At 39.1% G+C, this 24,282-nt stretch overlaps 2 protein-coding genes and 1 long non-coding RNA gene across 7 annotated transcripts in view; 1 reads left to right on the top strand and 2 right to left on the bottom strand.

Annotated features, from left to right (window-relative positions):
* Positions 1–5,161, bottom strand: part of HSD17B6 (hydroxysteroid 17-beta dehydrogenase 6) — a 39,920-nt gene extending 34,759 nt beyond the window's left edge. For both annotated transcript variants that reach the window (XM_049883616.1, XM_049883617.1), the window contains exon 1: positions 5,114–5,161. The gene's annotated coding sequence lies outside the window, so the exon portion shown is untranslated. The remainder of the gene's footprint in view (positions 1–5,113) is intronic.
* Positions 5,162–5,245: 84 nt separating this feature from the next.
* PRIM1 (DNA primase subunit 1) lies at positions 5,246–24,268 on the top strand. 4 transcript variants are annotated; one of them, XM_049883610.1, is made up of 13 exons: positions 5,246–5,463; positions 6,131–6,288; positions 10,496–10,602; positions 10,674–10,747; positions 11,512–11,648; positions 12,081–12,139; positions 13,091–13,200; positions 13,719–13,810; positions 13,975–14,116; positions 15,716–15,785; positions 16,405–16,487; positions 17,963–18,061; positions 24,179–24,268. In XM_049883610.1, exons 1-13 carry the CDS (start codon positions 5,361–5,363, stop codon positions 24,253–24,255), a joined length of 1,311 nt encoding a protein of 436 aa, XP_049739567.1. In that variant the 5' UTR covers positions 5,246–5,360; the 3' UTR covers positions 24,256–24,268. The 4 variants fall into 4 exon arrangements, with proteins under 4 accessions (XP_049739567.1, XP_049739568.1, XP_049739566.1 ...); XM_049883611.1 differs by lacking the exon at positions 24,179–24,268 and adding an exon at positions 20,025–22,936; XM_049883609.1 differs by lacking the exon at positions 24,179–24,268 and having other exon boundaries at positions 17,963–19,946.
* On the bottom strand, positions 8,075–24,266 carry LOC126075684 (uncharacterized). The gene is made up of 3 exons (XR_007517233.1): positions 24,087–24,266; positions 13,659–13,818; positions 8,075–8,398 (listed from the first exon to the last, which is right to left on the bottom strand). It is a non-coding gene; the product is annotated as an uncharacterized LOC126075684 (long non-coding RNA).
* Positions 24,269–24,282: the final 14 nt, after the last annotated feature.

The following is a 24,282-nucleotide window of genomic DNA, read 5'->3' as shown; positions in this document are numbered from 1 at the left end:
AGTCACTGATAAATCCTAAGCAATATCTTAGAGATTTCCCTGAAACAGTGAAAAAGGTGGAGCAAGACTGGAAGTGGGGAGACCAACTAGGAGTCTACTGCAGCAATCTAAGTCAGAGATAATAAGAATCTGAATTCAGACAATGGTAATGGGGACAGAGAGAAGAGGACATATTCCAGACATTTAGAACTAGAATGGACAGGGCTGCCTGGTGCTTAGATGTGGAAGTGAGGCAGAGGAAAGAGTCTCAGACTGACTCCCAGGTTCCTCCCTTCGATAATTGAGTTGATGGTGGTGGTGCCTGTAAAACAAGATCAGAAAAAGAGGAAGAACCTATTGATTCCCCAGACCACTGCAATTTGCTTTCTGTCTTGACTGTTCCATAAAACGATCATACATGACTTCTAGCTGCCAGATCTGAGCACTCTCTTCAGTCTTCATCTTAAATGACTATGCTCACCCTTTCACAGCTTTCTCCTCCCTTGGCTCCTTTGAAATCATTCTCTCCTAGCTCTCCTGCTTCTATTACTATTCTTTCTCATTGTCCTTTGCTGGGTTCTCTTCAATATATAAAGTTAATCCCCTTAAGTATTCTATCCCAGTCCTTCTCTTCTTGCCATACACATCCTCCTTGTTTGTTGATCCCAGTCATCATCCTGGCTTCAAACCTGACCTGAGGAGTAATGACTTGTAAATCCCTAACTTCAGTCCAGATCTCTCTCCTAAGATCTAGCCCCTCTCAGGGAGGAAATTTTGTTTGGAAAAATAACTATTTCTCTTTAGAGTAGAAGGTGAGACCCCAAGGGCACAAAAGAGATCCAAGCTGTTCCATAACAGAAATCAATAGGAATCTAGGGGTAGAAGGCTAGTTGGCGGTGGGGAAGGGATGAGAGAGAGGTTAACATAACAAAGCAGGACTTTGAAGAACAGGATTGCCTCATACTCAATGTTAGATTATTCATGTAAATGCTTCTCCAAATTTCCCAAACCTTCAATTTAATATGGTTCACTCACAATGGTTCTGGGTTATTTTTGGTTTTTGGTGTGGAAATCATGGGAACAGGTGCACTCAATATCTGGGTCCGTTTATTCCAGTAAAAGGATAACCTGTGCAGGATGACAAGTGATTTCTTAACTGAAATAACTCTGTTCTGGCAGGAGCTCTGAGCCAGAGGTGGCCATGAGAAAGTAAGCTTACCAGTTTGCAGAAATCAAGGAGATGACACCGGACATGTTCCAAATTGTGGACTGGGAGCCTGGGCCAATCTTATCCAAGGCATAAGGAACATGTTGATGCCAACAGACGTTTGGGTTACAAATGCATCCATAACACTTCACTGCACTTTTTGATTTGTGTCTATTGCTCTGACTAGACTATAACGTTCTTGGGAGCAGAAAGCATCTCATCATTAAATTTTTCTCCCAAGAGCCTGGCAAAGTGCCCACATATGTTTATAAACTATTTGTGCAGTAAATAGATGACTTAAAGAGTGGCTGAATGAGCCATACTTTTATTGAAGAGATCATCCTTCTAGATGCTAAAAACACCCAGAATAACAGGTGGAGCTGAACTGGAAGGGAAGTCCATTAGGTAGGTGTCCAAATCTGCAAAGAACTTGGAGAGACAGACCTGGGACTGATAGATATTACAAAAACGCTAAAGAGGATGGTAAAGCCAGATAGTACAAGGCTTGAAGGAGAAAGGACTTTTGCACCTAGGTGGCCTAGAAATCCCAATGGGAAACAAACTGAATGCCAATACTGCCTCCTGGTGGCGTCTGGGATAAACGCCTCTATGCCGGAACACAAGGAACCTTGGTAAGCACTCAGCTGCTAACTGAAAGATCAGCAGTTCAAACCCACCAGGTGCTCCATGGGAGAAAGATGTGGCAGTCTGCTTGCATAAATATTACTACCTGGGAAGCCCTATGGGGCAGTTCTACTCTGTCCTACAGGGCCGCTATGAGTCAAAATCAACACAACAGCAAAAAATCATGACAGAACACCTTTAAGGAATAAATAGCCTTCTCACATTGAGTGGCTCTGAGTCATGGACTGTGCCAGACACTCCTTTAACTCTCATAACAACCCCATGCAGACTCAGCATGTAGCTTAGGGGTTAAACGCACAGGCTCTGGAGCCAGGCTGTCTGGCTCCCCACTTACTAGCTGTGACCTTGGACAAATTAAGTTTTCTATGCTTATTTCCTCATCTGTAAAAGAGAAATAATACTAACACCTACCACATAGATTCTTATAAGGAATAAATTCTTAAAATGGTACCTGATGGCATAGTAAGTGCTATATAAATATTAAATATATATATAAATATTAGCTATTATTATTCCCTTTTTCCTGATGAGAAAACTAATGTTAAACAAACCAAGCATATAGCAGGAACTCAATAAATATAACTTCCTTTCCCTTCTCCCCTTATGTCTTAGCTCCTTACTTAAGATATTGTCCTCCTTAGCAACCCTGGAATTTAAATAGGGGACTCCTGAAGAGCCTAAAGAAGTCAGTTCCTAAAGGTAGCAACAAGGAAGATGAGAAATTTCCATTTGATGGGAAGCTGAGAAATCTCCATTTAAAAGTCCAGTGCGCATCGCAGCACTGTTCACAATTGTCAAAAGATGGAAATAACCTAAATATCCATCAAGAGATGAATGGATAAACAAAATGTGATCCACACATACAATGGAATATTATTCTGCCACAAAGAGAAATGAAGTCCTTATACATGCTACAACACGGATGAAACCTAAGAACATTATGCTGAATTAAATAAGTCCATGACAAAAGGACAAATATTGTTTGAGTCCACTTACATGACACAGGCAAACGCACAGAGACTGCAGCGCAATGGATCACTTTCATATGGCCTTTCTCACCATGGTCTTGTATCTCCCACCCAAGTAACTGGGTGAGAGTATACAAATAAGGTAATTGTGGCCCACCAAGAGGATTGGATAGCTTGCTAATAATGCAAATAAAGTTCATGGCACCCCTGTGCAGGTGGGACCATGCAAATGAGGTCTATGGAAAACTAACAAAAGGACTGGTCAGTTTTGCCATCCCACTAGCCTTAAGATGAGCCATCCCAGAGGCAGGAGGAGAGGATCTCACCACTGCTAAGAAGAGCCAGGAGTGGAGCACATCCTGTGGACCTGGGATCCCTATGCTAAGAAGCTCCTGGAATCAGACCAAGAAAAAGAGAAAGAGAAAGCTGTAACATGAAGATGGCGAGAAGTGGCAGCAGAGAAACAAAGGCAGGAGTTGGCACAGTAGGCTTTCCAGGCCTACGGAGCAAGAAAGCTTAGTGCCTTTGAGCAGGAGTCTTGCTGGCAAAGTTGGGTGCTTCCTTTGTGACCCACGGAGCTAGAGGTGAGCCTTCCAGCAGGGGCTTACTGGCAGAGTGGTGTGCCTCGGGGCACTTATCAGCAGAGCTGAAAGTTTTGTAACACTTGCCCAAGCAGGGTAGAGCCTAAGGGGCCAAAAGAACTTTATAATGCTTGCCCAAGCAGGGCAGTGGGCAAGGGGCCAGAGAGAGGCAGGCATGGCTGGGAAGAGGCTGTCCTGATCGAAGAACTGTATCCTAAGCATTCCTGAACCTGAATTGTAACCTGTCACTTCCCTAATAAACCCATAATCCTGAGCATTGTCAATGAATTATAGAACTCAGCAAAGAAGTAGGGAGTGCCATGGGAGGGACAGTTGGTGTGAGAATTGATGAAGAGGGTGGAGGGTGGAGGCATGTGTGACCTCCACCTCACAGGAATCAGCCCTGGGCTGTTGATCATGATTCTCCTTCCTCCTTGTGAAATCAGAGGTTAGACGCCGCCCCCATGCCATTTTTAGAGAGATTGAAACCCTGGTGGCATAGTGATTAAGAGTTCAGCTGCTAACCAAAAGGTCGGCAGTTCAAATCCACTAGGCAGGTGCTCCTTGGAAACCCAATGGGGCAGTTCTACTCTGTCCTATAGGGTCGCTGTGAGTTGGAATCTGACTTGACGGCAACAGGTTTTTTTTGGTGGTTACCAAGGGTAGGAGGCAGGAGAGAGGGGAAGTCTTGGCTTAGGGGGCACTGAGTTTCTGTTAATCGTGGTGGAATAATCTGGAAATGGATCATGGTGCTGGTTGCACATGATAGAATGTAATCAGTATCACCAAACTGTACATGTAAAAAATTTTGAATTGATAAATGTTCTGTTATACAGTAAAATCTACGAAAGCCAGAACTTGTATAAGGTGAAAACCTGTCAGCAAAGGAAAACTCAAATACTTTCCACTAAAATGAGAGAGAGAAAAGTGGTAAGACTGCACCCTGTCAGAGACGGAAAAGTTGCAAGACCCGGAAAAACAAGGCAATCCCATTGAGTTCGGGTTCTCACAGGTTTCATAATTAAAGAATAAAAACAGTCCAAGGTGGATGTGGTTCCAGAAAGACCACTCTGCAAAGCATTCCTATTACTACTGGAAAAGTGAAGACCCTAAAGGCTCTGAAATTGACCCTACCCAAAACAGGATGCATAGGGGCTGTGAAAATTAACAATCAAGATTTGTGCAGGAAGCCAGATTTCTGGCAACATTAAAAAATATGATCTGCCCAGAGCCCACTGCAGACTAACTTGCCCACAGAAGCTGGGGGGTGATGATCATTTTCAAGATTAGGCTAATAAATCCATTTACGAAAGACTCTATTCTCTCCTGACTTTCCTACTATTACTGTGAAAATAATATTAATAATAATGGTTTTCAAGTGACAAGATACTCAACTAGATTATCAGGCTGCCCACCGCAACCCACATTTGCAATGAGATGTATCTTTTATTCAGTAGGGCTGATTGGCGTAACTGCCACATCAGTAGCAAACCGACTCTTTTCATACCCGTAAAGCTCACCATGATTCTGCAGGCTTCTCTAATTCATATTTTAGCGTTCCTGGGTGTTCTACTGAATTCAGCAATTCTTTGAAATATTAAAAGAACTAACTTCCAAACTCTCTTTAAAAAATGTCTGCATCGTTCGTTTTTTCTGAAACATTCATAAAGTTAGAACGGAATATCTTTATTACTCCACTTTAATAACCTAAGTCGATAAACCAAAAGTCTCACCTTTCAGAGACGTTCTTCCGGGAACGGACACTGTTTCCGCCCACGTGAACGGTGCTGTAGTGTCTGCGCGCCTGCGCCGAGCCCCTCGACTGGCCCATTCCCGAAGTAGAAACTACAAATTCCGGCGGTCCAGTCAGCCAGCAGGGCCCAGCGCGCCTGCGCAGTGACGGAAGCTTCGGCTGTACTTTTTTTTTACAGTTCCCGCCAATTCTTGGGGTAGTCGTGCTCTGGCATAATTCCGTGCCCCATGGAGGTGTTTGACCCTGCCGATCTGCCCGAACTGCTTAAGATTTATTACCGGAGGCTCTTTCCCTATGCCCAATACTACCGCTGGCTCAACTATGGCGGAGGTGATGCTGCGGAGAGCGGGTGGGTAGTGGGTTGGGAGGGCAGTGTAAGAAGGTTCTTGGCGGGATGTTCTCGGAATGACAATATGAAGTACCTCCTGCGAGCTAGGCATTGTGCCGGGCGCCTTGGTGCATTATCTTGAGCCCTCCTCACCTCCTCTGAGGCGGAAGGGGGCCGAGAGAGGCTACACTGATCAGCCTACGGACACACAGTGAAAGGCATAGCCGCTGCTCCTCCTCCTACGCGGTCAGGCTCACTTTAGGTGTCCAGTTGACCTGCCGCGGTGCCTAAGCAAGGGGGTTACTGGGTTGTAGCATGAAGGTACAGAGTCGTGATCTGTATCAGAGACAGAAGAGCGTCTCTGGGAGGAGGAGAAGTACTATCCTCTTGGCAGCTGATTTAATTTATTAATGCCTACCGGGGCGTTAGATTTTTAACATTTCTGCATTTTTTCTGCTCACTTTACTTTTCCCTAACAGTTGCGGAAGGATACATCCCTTCAAATGAGGTACTCTCTCTTGTCCCTTTTTTTTTTTTCCCTTTCTTTTTTACATCTAGTATAGTGTTGGGCACGGGGCTCACTAACTGTATTCTCATTTCTCAAATGCCATAATGCCCTGAACTGAGTAAGGTACCAAATTAGCTTTAAAATGTAAATTTCTTTTGCAGTGATAAAGAATTACTTTCAACACCGTGAATTTTCATTCACATTGAAAGATGATATTTACATTCGCTACCAATCCTTCAACAACCAGAGTGAGCTGGAAAAAGAGATGCAGAAAATGAATCCATACAAGATTGATATAGGTGCAGTATATTCCCACAGAGTAAGAAATCATTTTTATGTATTGTTTTATTTTCAAACCAAGGATGGGTTGGTGCCCCAGCCTTTGATATAAATTTTTAGAGTTTATTCAAGTTGAGGACCCATAATGTTTACTTAACTGCTTTTGCAGGTAGACTGGTAATCTTCTTTGTTTTTTGACATTCTACATTACTGACTGGAAATCGTTTGGGAGCGAATTGGTTACATTCCCACTAGGACAAAAAAATTTAGTATCTGGCTAAAAGACTAAATGAGGACGTCAACGTGGTTTAAGGGAGAGAGTAAAAAGTATTATATTCTCTTCCAGCATTGGTGTTATTCTTGACTCCTCTCTTTCTCTCACACTCCCACATTCTTTGCCTTAGGAAATCCCTTTGGCCCTACCATAATATATATCTATAACCCAACTACTGCTACCATCATTCTGTCTCACCTGTATTACTATAAAACCTAACAGTTTGCCTCTCCAGACCCTAAAATCTACTCTCAACACAGCAGCCAGAGTGATCCTCTTAAAACAAGTCAGATTCTGTGATCCTTCTGCTCAAAACCATTCTCCAGTGGCTCCCTATTTCACTGAGTGAAAAGCCGTTCTCTCCCTCTTACTCCACTACAGCTACACTGGCTCTTGCTCAAGCTGTCTCCACTGCCCAGAACACATTTCTCTAGATATCTGCTTGGCTCATTTCCTCACCTTCAAGTCTTTGCTCAAAGAGCACATTTTCAATGAGATCTGCTGCAACCTGCCACTCCTCCCACCCCCTGCCACTGACCTATCCTAGAATTGCCTAGAATAGTGGGTACCCCATAAATATTTGTCGAATACATGAATAAATCAGAATTGCTCTTCCCTTCTTTAAAAATACACACATGGGATGATAACTTTTGTATGGAGCTTTTTCGTATGCTGCTTAACTTGTTCCTCATATCAATCTTAATCTTTTTGCAGAGGAGAAAATGGGCCCAGGGAACTTAGTTTGCCCAAGGTCCCACAGTTTCTAAAAGATAGAGCTGGGACTTGAAGCCAGATTTTCTGACTCTAAATCCCAGGTTTGTCTCCCACCTGCAGAGTAAGGGGAAAAGAAGAGATAAGGAAAGGCAGGCAGCAAAAATGCTTCAGAACAGTTTACTGAAGAATAAAACTGAAGTCTCAAAAGAAGGGCCAGGATGCCATTCTGCTTCCTTGTCCCACTGAAGGAGGAAAAAAAAGTATCATTTTCTTATTGTGCCGAGAGAGGCATTTATAGACCTTTGTGTATGTGTTTTGTAAGGAGCCCTTGTGGCACTGTGGTTACGTGCTCAGCTGCTAACCAAAAGGTCAGCGGTTCAAACATACCAGCCATTCCACAAGATGTGACAGTCTGCTTCAGTGAAGATTTACAGCCTTGGCAACCCTATGGGGAAGTTCTACTTTGTCCTACAGAGTTGCTAATAGTCGGAATTGACTTGATGGCAGTGGGTTTGGTTTGGTCTTTGGTATGTGTTTTGTGATTTTTATCAGTTATATATGCCAATAGTTTATAGAATCAAGTAGTTCTATAGGCATTTTGAAAAAGTCTCCCACCTTTACCATCAGCTTCTGCTCCCCAGAGGCAACCACTTTATTTTAGCTGATTCTTATTTGCCTCATGTCTCTAAATAACATTGCTTATATTTCTTTCATTTTTCCATTTTAAGCATTATATATTGACTGTCCATCCTGGCAGATGAGGATTTAGCTTTCTTTCACCTCACCCTCTACCCTCACCACACACAAAACCTTCCCATGCCTAATTTATTATGCTCCTAATGTAAATTTTATTACTTTAAAATTTAGATTATAAATTCAACCCCAGACTCTTTGCCAGTTGTCTTCATCTCCCAATATATTCAGATCCATCAGGTAGTCTGTCAGTTTCATCTTGAAAACATTTCTCCTGGAGATTTCTGACCTCTCCAGTCTGGACTGATTACTGTTTAGGCCTGATGAATAAATATGGTCTTATAATCTCCTTTCGTCATCACTTTGGATTCCTTTCATCTCTCTCCTGTGTTGGATCTCCTGTTGCACAGATGCTATGTCCTCTCCTTTCTTGGCTCTCTTTTGATGGAGCACATCTTCCAGGAGCTTCCTGAGAAAAGGTGCATGGAAGACAAAATTTTTGACACCTTATATGTCTGAAAAATGTCTTCATTCTACCTTTATATTGATTGATGGTTGAGTTTGGAAACCATTCTCCCTAAGAATTTTGAAGGCACTTCTCCATTCTCTTCTACTTTCCAATATTGTTCTTAAGAAGACTGATGCTATTCTGATTCTTGTTCCCGTGTGTTGGACCTGGACACTCTTAAGATTTTCTCTTTATCCCCAATGTTCTAAAATTTCACAATGATGTATCTCGATGTGCATCTTTTGATACTTATTGTGCTAGATATTTGGTGAGCCCTTTTGATCATGAGGTTGTGTCCTTCAATTCTGGGAAATTTTCCTTTTTTGATATAATTTTTCCTGTTTTCTCTGCTCTCTCTAAAAATCCTAAAGTCAGATGTTAGACCCCTTGGACTGGTCCTCTGTGTCTATTTCCTTTTCTTCTTATTTTCCTTTTCTTTAATCTCCAAGAGCTCTTTTTTTTAGAGCATCCTGTACTTTTTTCATTGATACATCATCAGTATTCTATGAGGATACTGATGGTAGTTCTTGAGTTTTCTTCTAATGCAGAGCTTGTTTTCTCTAAGTTGCTTTTTCTGGAGCTTTTCATATTAGAGGCTTTCCTCGTATGTCTGGTAATTTTTTATTTGTTACTTATATTTAAGAATAGAGTACTAAACTTACTGGAAGTTCTGTACACACTGCTGAGATTTCTTTACTGCAGAGTAATCTGGCTGGGCCATTTTACTGGGGAATCTCTGAGGTCAGTTTCTCTAGATCTTTGCTAGAATGAAAATCCCACTTGCCTAGGGATCTTTGTTTAGTCACTGATCTGTTCCTAGAGCCTAGAACATCTGGTCAGATGCTCCAGAGAGGAATCTTCAGTCTCCTGCCTGGGGTGGCCATGGAAGAGCATAGAAATGGGGAAGGGTGGCTGGATCTTGGTATTCCGTACATCAATGCTCCATTAATACCCTCTTCTGCACCTGTGCCTGTTACCAGAGACTCTTACTCTGCCCAGATAATAATTCAGGTTTCTTCTGCCAGGAAAAAGGAAGAGCAGTCACCTAGCTGTACAGAGTAAGTGCAGGAATCTGGAGCTAACTGCTTCTTAAAGAGACTTTGAACCAATCCTCCTGTTTTTAATTTCAGCCTCACCACCACCCCACCCCTACACACACACATACTCCAGAGATACCTGGTGTCACCTATTCCTAAGCCTTTGGGGAGATGATGTTCTGAGGTGTAGATTGAGTTGCTTTTTAGCTTTTCTTACTGACACCTTAAGATTCAGCTTTCAAGGGTCTCACTCAGTTACCTCTCCCCACTGATTTCCAGGAAAGTTGTGGTGTTGTCTCCTCTCTGGTTCTTTTTTATACCTTTTTCAAAAACCTTTATCGTTTTTGTGGGGTTTGGAGGGAGCAAAAGTAACCATCTGTATTCAGTTCACCTTCTTTACCTGTTAGACCATAACCTCTTTATAATAAAGGCTCAGCTCAAGCTAATGGGGGGAATCCTTTTGAATTACTGCACATTTTAAAATAAATGAATTTTTATTACTTGTATATACAGTAACAAGGTCTCTAAAACACTTTGCGGTAGGGTATTAATTATTTGTATGTACTTTTCCTTATGAGAGACCCAAAAACAGTTTTATTATAATTTCTATCAATCAACAAATATTTATGGTGGCTATGTATTTATCAGACTCTGTTCTAAGCATATAAAAGTTAAACTGTCATCAGTTCTGGGTATATGGGATCTAAATTAATGAACTTTGACACAGACTTTACATTATATGGTTTCTTTGCTTCTCTTGGAAACCCTGGTGGCATAGTGGTTAAGTGCTACAGCTGCTAAGCAAGAGGTCAGCAGTTCAAATCCGCCAGGCGCTCCTTGGAAACTCTGACAGGCAGTTCTACTCTGTCCTATAGGGTCACTATGAGTCAGAACCAACTCGATGGCAGTGGGTTTTTTTTTGGTTTGCTTCTCTTTGGCCACATTTTCTGTATAGGTAGAAAATAAGCAGATTTAACAGTATGGCAGCTATTCTGGAAACATAAATATTTTGTATTTGTAGCCCAGTCAACACAGTACAGTGAAGCTGGGCGCTTTCCAGGCTCAGGAAAAAGAGCTGGTGTTTGACATTGATATGACAGACTATGACGATGTGAGGAGATGTTGTAGGTAAGTACAATGTACCATGCTGTTGGGGTGGCTGATATTGATGCCAGTGAGTAATGATAACTCTGCTCCAGTTCTGCAGACATATGTTCTAAATGTTGGACCCTTATGACAATGGCCATGCGCATCATCGACAGAGCATTGAAGGGCAAGTATCAGCGGTATCTGAGTGGGGTTAGGTACAAGAATCTGTTTTCCTCTGTACCAGTTTACTATCTAATCTCATAAATTTCTAATATGTTTCCTTGAAGCATTTTACATGAAACATGATAGGGAGATAAAAGATAAAGTTGTTGAACAAACAAGTGTTTTTTCTAATTCAATCATTTATTGAGCTAAGTACTCAATATTGCTAGGTACTGTTCTAGATGAGGGAAATCACACAGTCTAAGGAGGAGACAGATTTAAAAAATTGAGGGTTACAGTTGTGTTAAGTAGTATGCATAGGGTGTTATGCGGATATAAAGCGGCAGGAGTGCACACAGGAATGGGAAGAGATCAGGTCAGAAAAGGCTTCCCTGAAGAGGTGGTGGTGGTGGTGGTGGTGATGGTGATGATGATGATAGCTAACTCATATAGGGGTTTACCATGTGCCAGGCACTATTCTAAACATTTTAAATATATTAGCTCTTTTAATATCCCTAGACTAAGTCTTTAAGGATACACGGCAATTGGTCAGGGGGAGAAATGGAAGTAGCAAGCATGAAGAAATTCTTGGCAGAAAGACCAGGATGGGTAAAGACAGAAAGACAGGCATGTGAGGGGCACAGGAAACTACAGATAATTTAGTGTGGTTAAAGGAAAAATACATGTTGAAAAGAGGTAAAAAAAAAAAAAATTAATCTAAGGAAGTAAGCAAGAACCAGAAATTTGTAGATTGGTTTTAAAACCTATTATTTCTCTCCTCCTCAGAGGACTTTGGATTTAAGCATCGTCTCTGGGTATATTCCGGAAGGAGAGGCGTTCACTGTTGGGTCTGTGATGAATCAGTTAGAAAACTGTCCTCTGCAGTGCGTTCTGGAATAGTTGAGTATTTGAGTCTCGTAAAGGTAAGCGCCTCTTAATGATAGTTTACATTTCTTTGTTTGCCAGGTGTTATTAAACCTGGAACGTTTACTAACAAAGAAAATTAAATTTTTATAGCATCCACATTTCAGAGTAGGTAATCTTATTAATAGATCAATTAATATTGTAGTAGCTACATTTTTAGATATTTCATATTTTGTTATAAGTATACTCCTTTGTGGCAAAAGAAAGATTAATTTACTTTTCTGGATCAATTATGTCAAGTAAACACAGACAGAAAGCTACAGGTATTGAGACTGTATAAAATAACATCCAAGCTTCTATACTTTGACAGAATTTAATCAGTATCTTTGCATTTATATAATTTTAAATGTAAAAGAATACTTTAAAGTTATTTGTTATGTGATACACACAAATTTTTTGTTTGTTTGTCTGTTTGATGGTTTATTTTTCAGGGTGGTCCAGACATTAAAAAGAAAGTTCACCTCAGCGAAAAAATCCACCCTTTCGTCAGGTCTGTTGGAAAAGAGCCAATTTAAGTTGTGTCTGATTTACCAGCATGTGCTTTTAGAATTCTCTTGCTATTAATTTTCACTGCTGGGGTAGAATTTTACAGTAATAGTAGCTGCAGTTAATTGACTGCCTATATTGTGCTGTATTATCTATGATAGGCGCTATACAAATGTTCTCATTGGTCTTCACAGCAGCCTTATAGGGAACATGACAATATCTCCATTTACAGATGAGGGAAGTGAGGTTTCAGAGAGATTGTATAACTTGCTTGGCATCACACAACAAGTAAGTTGTTAAATTCAGGATTCAGTCCTGGTCTGCCTGAATCCAAATGCTATTCCCATTGAATTCATTACTTCTCTAGGATATTAGAAAGAGCCTTGGATTAGGAGTAAGAACCTCCGTTCTGTCACTTATTATGACCTTCATAAAGTTCTAGAGCCTCCATTCCCTTCTCTGTATGATGGGGAGAATAGCTTCTCTGTCTGTCTCATGAGTTGTGGCAAAGATTAAATGAAACAATAGATGTGAAGAATACTTGCAAAATGCTTTATAATTGTTAAGGTGTTAAAGCAAGCAATTCAGACTAGAAACTTTAGAACTGTATCCCACATTGTACTACTGATGTATTGTGTTATCTTCGCTTGGTTACTTTCTGCCCTGGTTACATATTTATGATTATGATTAACCTGAGTTGTGGAGTTCAATTAAGAAGTTAACATTTCTTGAGTATTCTGAGCCAGGTACTATGCTAGGTTCTGTTCCCGTAGAGCATCTCATTTAACTCTCATAACGCTATAAAGGGGTAGCACTCCCATTTTACCCAGTTAAGTCCTTGAAATTCAGTAAAAACTGGAATAACCCCTAGCTTCCCAGCAAATGGCCACAATATTTACCTGGTGTCTATGTTGCTAATAGTGTTGGGGCTTTGTTGTTCTTGTTGTTCCTACAGAAGATCTATAAATATAATAATAAGATACTTTGAAGAATATGCCTTGGTTGATCAAGATATTCTTGAAAATAAAGAAAGCTGGGATAAGATTTTAGCCCTTGTTCCTGAAAATATCCTTTCCCAAGACCGTTTATATGTGAGCTAGTTGCATCAATCTGTGCTATTATAAATGTGTCCTGCCTGCATATCCTTATATACTACTTTCTAAACACAATCTTTTTTACACATGACACCTCCTATATTTCTGCGTTTTTCTATCTCTAGTATAGAATAAAATAAAAAATGAAGCCATTTCACAAATCAGTTTCCTCTTTTTGGAAGTTGATCCTCTTGAATTAATGGCTGCTTAAGGAATGCTGAATCAATTTAGTCAAAATATATGCAGACTGAGGAAAGATTATACACTAAACTTTATAGTTATTTTTGTATTCTTTCTGTCATATCACCACTGTATTTTTACAAGAAAATTTTTTATGGATATAAGCGTTTAACATTTGTGTTTCAAAAAACATTAATAATTACTTTCCAAATATTTATAAGCTTTAGATATCCTTGTGGTAATACATACTGAAAACTGAGTTGTTCACTGATGTGCTCTAAATGAGCGTGTTCCTTAATGACCCATCACCAATGCATGATGACCTTCAACAAGGCTTCCAGAAGTATCACAGTTCGCTTCAGCGTTGGGAATATTTCAAGAAAGTAGCCGGTAGATATCAGGTATACTCCTGAAATTTGTATTAAAATATAACAATGCAATTATTAATTGAATTGATTTTTTTGCTTAGTAAGTTAAAGATGCTTTAAGATCATTTTTAACCTTTTTAAAAGAAATCCTCAAAAGTTCCTACTGATCCTCATGCTGGACTTATGCCTGTTTTTAGAGTAACGTCAAAAATGACAGATATGGACCCTGGTTAGAATGGGAGATCATGCTCCAGTACTGTTTTCCACGGCTGGATATCAATGTTAGCAAAGGAATCAATCATTTGCTGAAGAGCCCTTTTAGTGTTCATCCTAAAACAGGTACTATGTAAAGAAAGTAAGGAAAACAGAAAATGAAAGTTATTTTTTGTTTTAGCAAGCATGTCACTGGGTGTAAATACATATAATCTCTGAGATATTCAGATATCTCTGAAGAATTGCTCTATCAGCTAATACCTAAATTATGTTTTACATGGTCAGTTAAATAGCTACCACATCAGTTGTCACTATTAAATATTTTCCAGCTGAGTTCCTAAGGCTATGTGATGAATGAGAGTTGGAGAGAGCCTTAGAAATCAGTATAACAGCTCTCAGCGTACAGACGAGAAAACAGTGGACAAAGGACTTAAAATGACTTGTCCAGAGTCATAAAACAAATTGTGTGAGAGCTAGGAACAGAGTTCTCATAACTCAAAGTCCTGTGCTTTTTTCCACTATATTATCTCTCTCAGTTCTTTTGCAAGAGTTTTAGCTTTACCCTTTTACATTTCTCTTAGATTTGGTGGACTGAAATTGACAAAAATAAGTATGAACGTGGCTATTATTGTCATAAAACATAACTCCATCCAGTCAGGGGACATAATAGAGAAGTGTATCGTTGTCCTCTTCAGTGTAAACAATCCAACTTTGTGGCTTGCTCACTGTGATACCTTAGGCAAATTATTTAAGCTCTCTGTGCCTCAGTTTTGTCATCTGTAAAATGAAGGTCATAATAATACCAACCTCAACAGATTACTCTGAAGATCAAATGTAAAAGCTTAGAAAAGTAGCTGGCACACATTCGATTCTCTGAAACTGCATAGTTTCGTTTAATAAACTATTACGACCCTGCAGTGTATATGTTTATGTAGCCCCTCTTGAAACCTGTCAACTATGTGTTTTTAGCTTCTTTGGTAATAAGCTTAATATTTCTTGCTTAATTATAAGGCTTCATTGGGCAGCCCCTCATTCTCAGACAAGGTGTAGGTAAATAATTGTCACTCATAGTATATATACTTTGATTATATACCTGTCCCTTCATATTAAGTAACATAGTCTTTTTTTCTCTGACTTTAAACAGCAACTCCGGATTCCCTTAATTATTTTACTTATTACCTGGCAGTCTTTTAGAATCATATCATTTTTAAGACATGATGAATTTTATGTAGTGGACCAGGTGAGGATATTGTAAAAGGGCAGGATAATGTCTGTTTTATTTCCAAAATGCTTCCTCAAGATGCCCAACGTGAAGAGTGTGTTTTGATCTCAGCAAATAAACCAAGCTAATGTAATGAACTATTCCCATCTATTTTGTTCCATGTTCAGGACTCACTAAATTTGAGATCATCCCGAACATAAATATGGGAGAATATTAGGAAGAGAAAAATAGAAATGAAAGAGTCACTGGGGAATGGTTCAACAGTCTTTCACACCTGTTTTTTGTTGTTGTTTGTTTTGTTTTGCTTTTTGTAAGAAAAAGGCACAGCTAATGTGGAAGTACTTTAATTTATATTTCTAAATACTGCTCTTAATATTTAGAAATATAAATATGAACCCTTTTCTAAGCCTTAGATAAAAGTCTTAACTAAAAATAACTTGTAGAGACAGACTATACTGATTTGTATTCCATGGTTATCAGTTTATAACTTTTGGTTTTTACAGGTCGCATTTCTGTCCCTATTAATTTACAAAAAGTGGATCAGTTTGATCCATTTGCCGTTCCAACTATAAGGTATGTTTCAAATCAATTATCACACCCTATGTGAGTTTGTTTGTAATTGTTGTTCTCATTTTGAAGTAGATTGGATTAGATTCCTTCCAGAGAGGTAGCTGTATGGAAACAATATATTTGATTACCACCTTGCTCTGAGGTTACTTGATAGGGACCCTAGTAAAATAACTTTTCCTTGTGAGTTCCACAAAACACTTTTTTCAGCTGTTCCAAGGAGCCCTGGTGGCACAGTGGTTAAAAGCTCGGCTAGCAGTTCGAATTCACCAGCTGCTCCTTGGAAACCCTATGGGGCAGTTCTCCTCTGTCCTATAGGGTCGGTATGCGTCGGAATCAACTCAACAACAATGGATTTGGTTTGGTTTTTTTAAGCAAGAAAAAGGCTTTCAGGTCAAATAAGTTTAGGAACTGCTGACTCAAAAGGTTCACTACTGCAAGATTTCTCCATCTTCAATATGCTAATATGCATGAAAAACTCTAAGGAGAGATTACAGTTTTTAGAATATCCCAAATTTATTTGACCATAATTTTTCTGCAGAAAATCTTGTGGTATTCATGTGCTCTCATACACTAAGTAATGTTGATAAAGAGCTAACTTTAAATTTCTCTTATTCTGTTACAGCTCCATCTGCCATGAATTGGATATCATTTCCACGAATGAAGAGGAAAATGAAGCTGAATCTGATGTCAAACGTAGAACCAGAGGTAGGTTAATACATTGAAGTCCATTTTTTATATGACATCCTTCTGTCACTCTAATAATTAAATCCCCTCGGACTCAGCCAAAATGGTTCAATGACTATCCTGAAACTAGCTTAGTAACAATGTTATAGCAGTGTTTCTGTCCTTTATTACTTGCCCAAGTGATGCTACAAATACCTACTGAGCAATTTCTAAATGCTGGGATCTATATTGTAAGATAAAATTGTCAATTGGTGATGTTGTTTGAATTTCACAGTCTTTTAAATAAACAACTGTTTATTTAATAATTAATATGTTTGCACTGTTTTTTTTTTTTTGTTTGTTTGCAGTGCTTTTATTCTTTACTTTGTTTTTGATGTATACAGATAGGTTTTATGGTACATAGGTTTAACCTGTGATTGAATTCTATGTTCTAGAATTTGAAGAAGCTACAAATTTTAAAAATCTTCCTGCTAGTACCAGTCAAATCTTCTTATACTAACACCTAAGAGATACTCTACAGCAATAGAGTCCAAAGGACTTTCTTCGATGATGGAAATACTATACATCTATACTGTCCAGTATGGTACTCAATAGCCACATGAGGCTTTGAGCACTTGAAATGTGCCTAGCATGACTCAGAAACTGCACTTTTAATGTCATTTCATTTTAATTTAAATAGCCACATCTGGCTAGTGGCTTCTGTATTGGACAGTATAGACTTGTGGTCTCTGATTGATCTTTTATGGTCAAATATTACTGTCCTTTCAGAATCTAAGGTTAAATCTTTATCTATGCCAGCTCTAACAATACCTAAATGTAGTACATTTCACTATTAATGTTTGTGAAATGACTATTGTTTTAGAAATCTGAAAAAATTCTCCAGCATCAAAGACAGATTAGAATAAAATAGAAAAAGGAACGCAGAGAAAAACAGATAATGCAAGGAACAAAGCCCTTTTTAAAAAAATACTATAATATCCTCAGAGAATGATAAGATATTAAAACTGAAATTTTTATTTTATTTAATTTTAATTAAATTCAATTACTGGAAATTTTTTAAGTATGTTTGGGACAACTTAGGTACGTGAACCTACTTTTTCAACTGTACATTTTATAATTTAAATCTTAATGTAGATCAAATGTTTCTAATAATTTAGCACCTGAATTGAGAGAAGCTTTAAGTACCAAATGCACAGGGAGTCCAAAGACTTGTATGAAAAATAACGTAAAATACCTTTTTTTTTTAACATGTTGAAATCGTAATATTTTAGATAGTCTGGGTCAAATAAAATATATTATTAAAGTTAATTTTACCTGCTTGTTTTTACTTTTTTTAATATGCCTATTAAGAATATTTTAAATTGCATACATTTCTCACATTATATTTCTATTGGGCACACTGTTCTAGAGAATTCTTATAAGAAACTTAAAGTTATATTTGCATGTTATTCTTGCTGCCAAAATGTTAACTCTAATGCATGTTCTTCATAATTTAGATTATAAGAAGACCGGTCTCGCTCCTTATGTGAAAGTTTTTGAGGAGTTTCTTGAAAAACTAGATGAATCCAGAAAAGGACAACTTCTCAAGAAGAGTGGTAAGACTCTATGGCCTTTCCCTTTTATCTATTTGGATCTTCGCATGGGTAGTTTAAAGGATCCAGCAAGGGAGCAATTTTGGAGCTCTAGTCTTTGTTTCCCCGCCCCCCAAAATTTACTGATTTGTGTTATTATCCTCATTGTTAGGTGCTCTCGAGTCAGTTCTAACGCATAGCTACCCTGTGTACAACAGAACAGAATACTTGCTGGTCCTGCACTGTCCTTAAAATCACTGTTATGTTTGAGCACATTGTTGCAGTCATTATGTCAATCCATCTCATTGAGGGTCTTCCTCTTTCACTGACCCTCTATTTACCAAACATGATGTCCTTCTCCAGGGACTGGACATCCATAATGTTTTTGAAAATTGAGGTCTCTTAACTCAGTTCAACACATATTTATTAAATACCTTTTATGTATCAGGTAATATAAGGGAAAGAAACAAAAATGAATTATAAAAGGATTAATTCCACACTATGCTTAAGAAGTTAATAATCTTACTAACTTGGTACAAAACAAAGAAGTGCAAAATGCTAAGAAAGACATGGCATCTGATAGAGGGAATCTGAAAGACTTCATATGAAACGAGTGATATTTGAACTTCTTTCAGTGAACAGCTGTAACAACTCTACTTCCCCATGCCAAATACCATGCCTTGAGGTATGAGTAGGATTTCTACAAGCAGAAATTTAATGGAATAAAGGTTCAAGGATGGAAAAAGGGAGATTGTTCATTCTAGAAGGAACAGCAGGAACAAAGGCATAAAGGCAGAAAAGTATCGGGTCGCTCTGGAGGCCGTCAAATAGTACAGCTAGACTGGAAAAATATGGGTCAGGAGGTGACGGGATATAAATCTGAAGAAGCAAGCTGAAGCCAGAGTGTAGGTGGCCTTGAATACCAGACTGAGGAGCTTGTACTTAATTCAGTAGGAACAGAGAAACCATTAAGAGTTTTTGAGGAAAGGAGTACCATGAGTGTAACTTTACTCTATTAGAAAGATAAATCTGGCATTAGTAGATCTGGGTAGGGGCTAGAAAAGAGCCCCTTGGCCCATTGGGCTGTTAACATTAGGATAGTAGCACTGGAGATCTCCAAAAGGTACAAATGCTGGAACTATCCTGAGAGTTGGTAATGATTTGTAAGTGAAGTGATGAAAAAAGGGAGGAAAAGTGTCACAGAAGCCGGGGAAAGGAGGGTTTCAAAGAGATTATCAAGTGTCAAATGCAGTAGTGAACTGATAAAATCCTGTTGTATACAGTAACTAGGAGAAGGAGCAAGGAGGATAGTAGGGTCGAAGGAAGAGTTCTTTGAATATGAGAGACCTGAGCATATGTATAAGCCAAAAAGGAAAAAATTCAAGAGGTTGATGGATGCCATAGGAAACTATGGCAATGTTATAGAAATACAAATACCCTCTCTATTTCATTTTTTAATTAAATGTGCGATGGTTTAAGGAGTAGTGCCTAAGGTAATACTTTGCTTGTATTAACACTCAAGTATGCGTTTATTGAGTGTGTCCCTGAGTGGCACAAACAGTTAAGTGCTCAGCTCCAAACTGAAAGGTTATCAGTTCATATCCACCAAGAGGCATCTCGGGAGAAAGGCCTAGCAATCTGCTTCCGAAAGGTCAGAGCCATAAAAACCCTATGGAGCACAATTCTACTCTGCAACACATGGGGTTGCCATGAGTCGGAGTCAACTCAGTGGCAACTGGTATGTGCTTACTGAATGAATAGTGATGACTCTGAACTTAGAAAGCCTCTTTGAAGCTATCATTCCAACCCATGGTATTAAGTCTTTTGTATTCTCATTGTTCTGTACTAGCTCAGCCTATGAAGTGTGCTTCAGTAAATGTGAAAGCAATTCTTTATGCATGACATGAATTTAATGAAAGTATTAAGCAAATCAGAATGTGAAAATTTTTCCTTTACTGTCCTTTGATAAAAATCTACTCTATTTTAGATTTACAGAAAGATTTCTGAAGGTAACAACTCCCCTCAAACCAATACAGATATCTTCTTTCTTCAACCAAGGATCAAATACTTCAACAGTCAACAAATATGGCAGAACCATGTATGCATCTTAATGCTCAAAGTAAAATTTCCTTTTTTTGAGAAATAATTGTATTGAAAAGAGTGTCAGAGTTCCTGGAAGAAGCAATGAAAGGAAGAATAAGTGCTGGTTGGATTTCAGATGAGATTTGTAAACTTTAATATTACGTAATACAAAGATAATTCTAAGATTTCTGATATAAATACTCAGTTCTGCCAGTTGCCATGTAGAGCAGTAAGCGAGCAATAATATGCCCAAGACTTTAATCTCAGCTCACTAGATACAGCCTCCAGATTTCTGGGCAAGTGAGGGCTCTGTCCTTAAGTCCCAGACACTTGAGTAAATTATACCTGGCATGCATTTCCTAATTTTGAGTAAATTATACCTGGCAGTCATTTCCTAATTTTGCTAACTGATATTTTTATCAGTCAGGCCATACCCCCTGGTCCATCTCTTAAAAATCATTTTCAACAGGGCATCTAAGCCTACCAAAACTTCAATTCAAAAGATATCAGTTACTAGATTAACAATATTAGGGCCCAGTATGTTATTTTTTTTACAACTCTTGCAATTGTAGTTCCTAACTTCTTCCCTCACAAAGCAGCTGGACTGGTCTACTGTAAAGAAGCAGCTTAGAAAAAATAACCAACTTCACCAATGTAGAACCAGTTGTATTTGTCAATATCTAAATAGAATGCTTAAATTTTTAAAATTGAATTTCTTCCATGTCTGGTTTTATGTGATGAGAGTCTAAAGTGTCAGGTTTCTCTTGCCTAGTTTTACAACCAACCTAAATAAAGCAGTCATTCTGATTTATATTCTACCTTCTAAGAAAGAAAAGCAAGCCATCAGCCAGTGCTTTCCTCTGACTTGTGAAAATGTTCTTTCCTCTGCATTTCCTTTAAGCTTGTTTTCTCTATAGTCAGTCTTTTTTTTTTTTTTCTTTTACCTTTTGCCTTATATAAAGCAGGCTCCATTAAACAGACTGTATTAAACAGTCAATACACTGAAATGGCTTGCACTTTTGTCTCGTAATTTTTTAAGAAAAAAATATTAAAGGCTATTGTGCAAAATTCCTCAGTATTTGAGATGCTATTTACTCTGTATTGTTCAGGCTTCAGGTTCTAAAAACAGGGAGTCAACTAAAACTCCTGAATGCACGTAATTACTGAAGACTTCTTAGTCCATCTTAAGAACTCAGAATGGGCTGGAAGGACTGGTGTTATGCTTTCAACAAAAGACGCTGTAAGCTTCCATTACTGTTTTGTAACTATGTCTATCATGAAAGTATTTTAATGCTTTAATATTAAAACCCTTGGTTAAGAGCTGGTGTACTAGCCCATAAAATTTACACAACATAACTGCGCTCATGGAAGAGTAAATGTTTGTTCCTGAAGAGAGCAGAAACATGCTCAAAGACTCCTGACTTCCTTTTTGATTTGCCAATTCACCAATACAGTACAAATGTAGAAACAAAAGGGCACAGAAATGGTTTCCATCTCCAAATTTGCCCAATAAAAAAACTCTAAGAAAAAGTAAATACATCCTTCCTTCGTTAGACATTACAATAGAGTTAGAAAAAGTCAATGAGCTTCACAGGGAAGAAAAGGGAATGGTAAAATATAGTTTTATTTGTCTAAGGGGATGACTGGCTATTTCTGGCCCTTCTTCTGAATGTAAATGGACTGTTGGAAATCTTCCAAATCACTTATTTACCTGTTTAGAAATTAATTCTATCTACGATTTTAATGAATGGGAATTCCGGAACGCTAATTGTGCTCGTGTGGAACCTGTACATAGAACAAGAGGCAGTTGTTCGAACAGAACAAGGGGATACTGCGTGGTTTAAAATCAGGAAAGGTATGCATCAGAATTGCATCCTTTCACTATACTCACTCAATCTGTATGCTGAGCAGATAATCCAAGAAGCTGGACTATATGAAGAACACAGCGTCAGGATTGGAGGAAGACTCATTAACAGCCTGCGTGAGATATGCAGATGACACAGCCTTGCTTGCTGAAAGCTAAGAGGACTTGAAGCACTTAATGATGAAGATCGAAGACTACAGTCTTCAGTATGGATTGCACCTCAACATAAAGAAAACAGAAATCCTCACAATTGGGCCGACAACGAACATCATGATAAACAGAAAAGATTGAAGTTGTCAAGGATTTAATTTTACTTGGATCCACCGTCAGGGTCTATGGATACAGCAGTCCAAAAATCAAATGACATATTGCACTGGGCAAATCTGCTGCAAAAGACCTCTTTAAAGTGTTGAAAAGCAAAGATGTCATTTTGAGGACACAAGCCATGGTATTTCAATGGCCTCATATGCATGCGAAAGCTGGACAATGAATAAGGAAGACCAAAGAAGAATCGATGCCTCTGAATCATGATGTTGGTGAAGAATATTGAAAATGCCATAGACTGCCAGAAGAATGAACAAACCTTGAAGAAGCATAGCCAGAATACTCCTTAGAAGCGAGGATGAACCTCGCGTACTTTGGCCATGTTATCCGGAGAGACCAGTCCCTGGAGAAGGACATCATGCTTAGTAAAGTGAAAAAGAGGAAGACCCTCAATGAGATGGATGGACACGGTGGCTGCAACAATTGGGCTCAAACAGCAACAATTGTGAGGATGGTACAGGACTTGGCAGTGTTTCATTCTGTTGCACATAGGGTTGCTATGACTTGGAACCAACTTGACGGCACCTAACAACAATAGTTTTAATAGTAACAATAAGCACTTTTCAGTTGTTGTACTCATGGTGCCTATTTAATCTTCCTAAAAAATTCTACTACATAAAAAAAAAAAAAAAAAAAGCTACTATTATCCCCACTTTACAGATGAGGTAACAGTCATAAATGGGCTAATTAAATTGCCTAAAGACACTGTTAAGTGACAGCTGAGATTCAGATAGGGATCTGGCTTCAGAGCCCATGTTCTTAATCACCCCACAATATTGCCTCTCCTGTCTACAGAAAAAGGAGCTCTGGTGGCAAAAGCTGTTAAGCACCCAGGGGCTCCACAGGCGAAAGACCTGGTGATCTGCTTCCATAAAGATTAGAGCCAAGAAAACCCTCTGGGGCAGTTCTACTCAATCACATGGGGTCACTATGAGTTGAAATCAACTCGAAAACACCTAACATCTGAAGAAAATGTTAGAATTTCCCATTTCTGGTAAACTCCATTATCTCACTTGATCCTAATTCATTAATTGTAATCCTCACTACACTATGGTAAAATCCTTAGAAATTTTAAAGTAGCTTTCAGAGCATTTCAAATTTTCACTGCTTCCATTAAAAGGCAGCCACCATCATGTCTGTGCCCCTGTTCTTTTTTCTGGGGGAGGGAAATCTTATTTTTTTTATCAGTTGAAGAATTACTGGTTAGAGATGCCTGTATAAACCTCAGTGTACCAAACTGTAGAAGGTGACAAACTGTGAATAGGCCGGTTTCACTCTGGGCTTCAAACCAGTTCCTGGTTCAATCATGGCCAAGGAAGCAACATTGGAACAGACCTGAATTTTTTAAATTTGGGTGAATAAGCACCATAACTGGAACAAAAAAGTCACAGGTCGAAGCCTGGCTAGAAACTTAATCTCCCTCTTAGAAATCAAGGGCAGCGTATGTGTTAAATAGCAACCAAATCTCTTGCCATTCCGATTTCGGGCAGAGTCTAAAAAGGTACGCCACTCAAATATAGTGACCAACCGGGGGCTTTGATTCTCGCTCTCCTCAGTCCTGGCAATACGCCAGTCTCACGCATCACGCAGCAGAAAGGGCTCACTACACCTCTTTTTTCACACCTCTTTTAAGTCTCCCATTCCAGGGCTCCCGCGGTAATTTGAGATCTCCAAGCGAATGCGTAATGTTAACGTTAGCCTAAACCGTGTATTTCAAAAATATAATTGGGGGTTAACTTTGTCCACCAGAGGGCGGAGTTTGGATCTCATTAGGTTTACCTCCAGCTCTTAGAAATTCCCCGACGGGGGGTGCGGCGGGAGGGACTGCGCGGCCACCGCATCTGGTTCAGTGAATTCTTACCCATATTTAGACCTCGTCACCACGCCCGCTCCGGGAACAAGCCGGACGGGTCACTCGTTAAAGGAAGTCGCTGCCGGCAGCTCCTGACCCGGAATCGGATCCTGGTCCCGCCTC

This window comes from Elephas maximus, chromosome 4 (genome assembly GCF_024166365.1).
Source record: "Elephas maximus indicus isolate mEleMax1 chromosome 4, mEleMax1 primary haplotype, whole genome shotgun sequence".
NCBI lineage: Eukaryota > Metazoa > Chordata > Mammalia > Proboscidea > Elephantidae > Elephas > Elephas maximus.
This window is presented reverse-complemented; position numbering and strand designations above follow the sequence as displayed.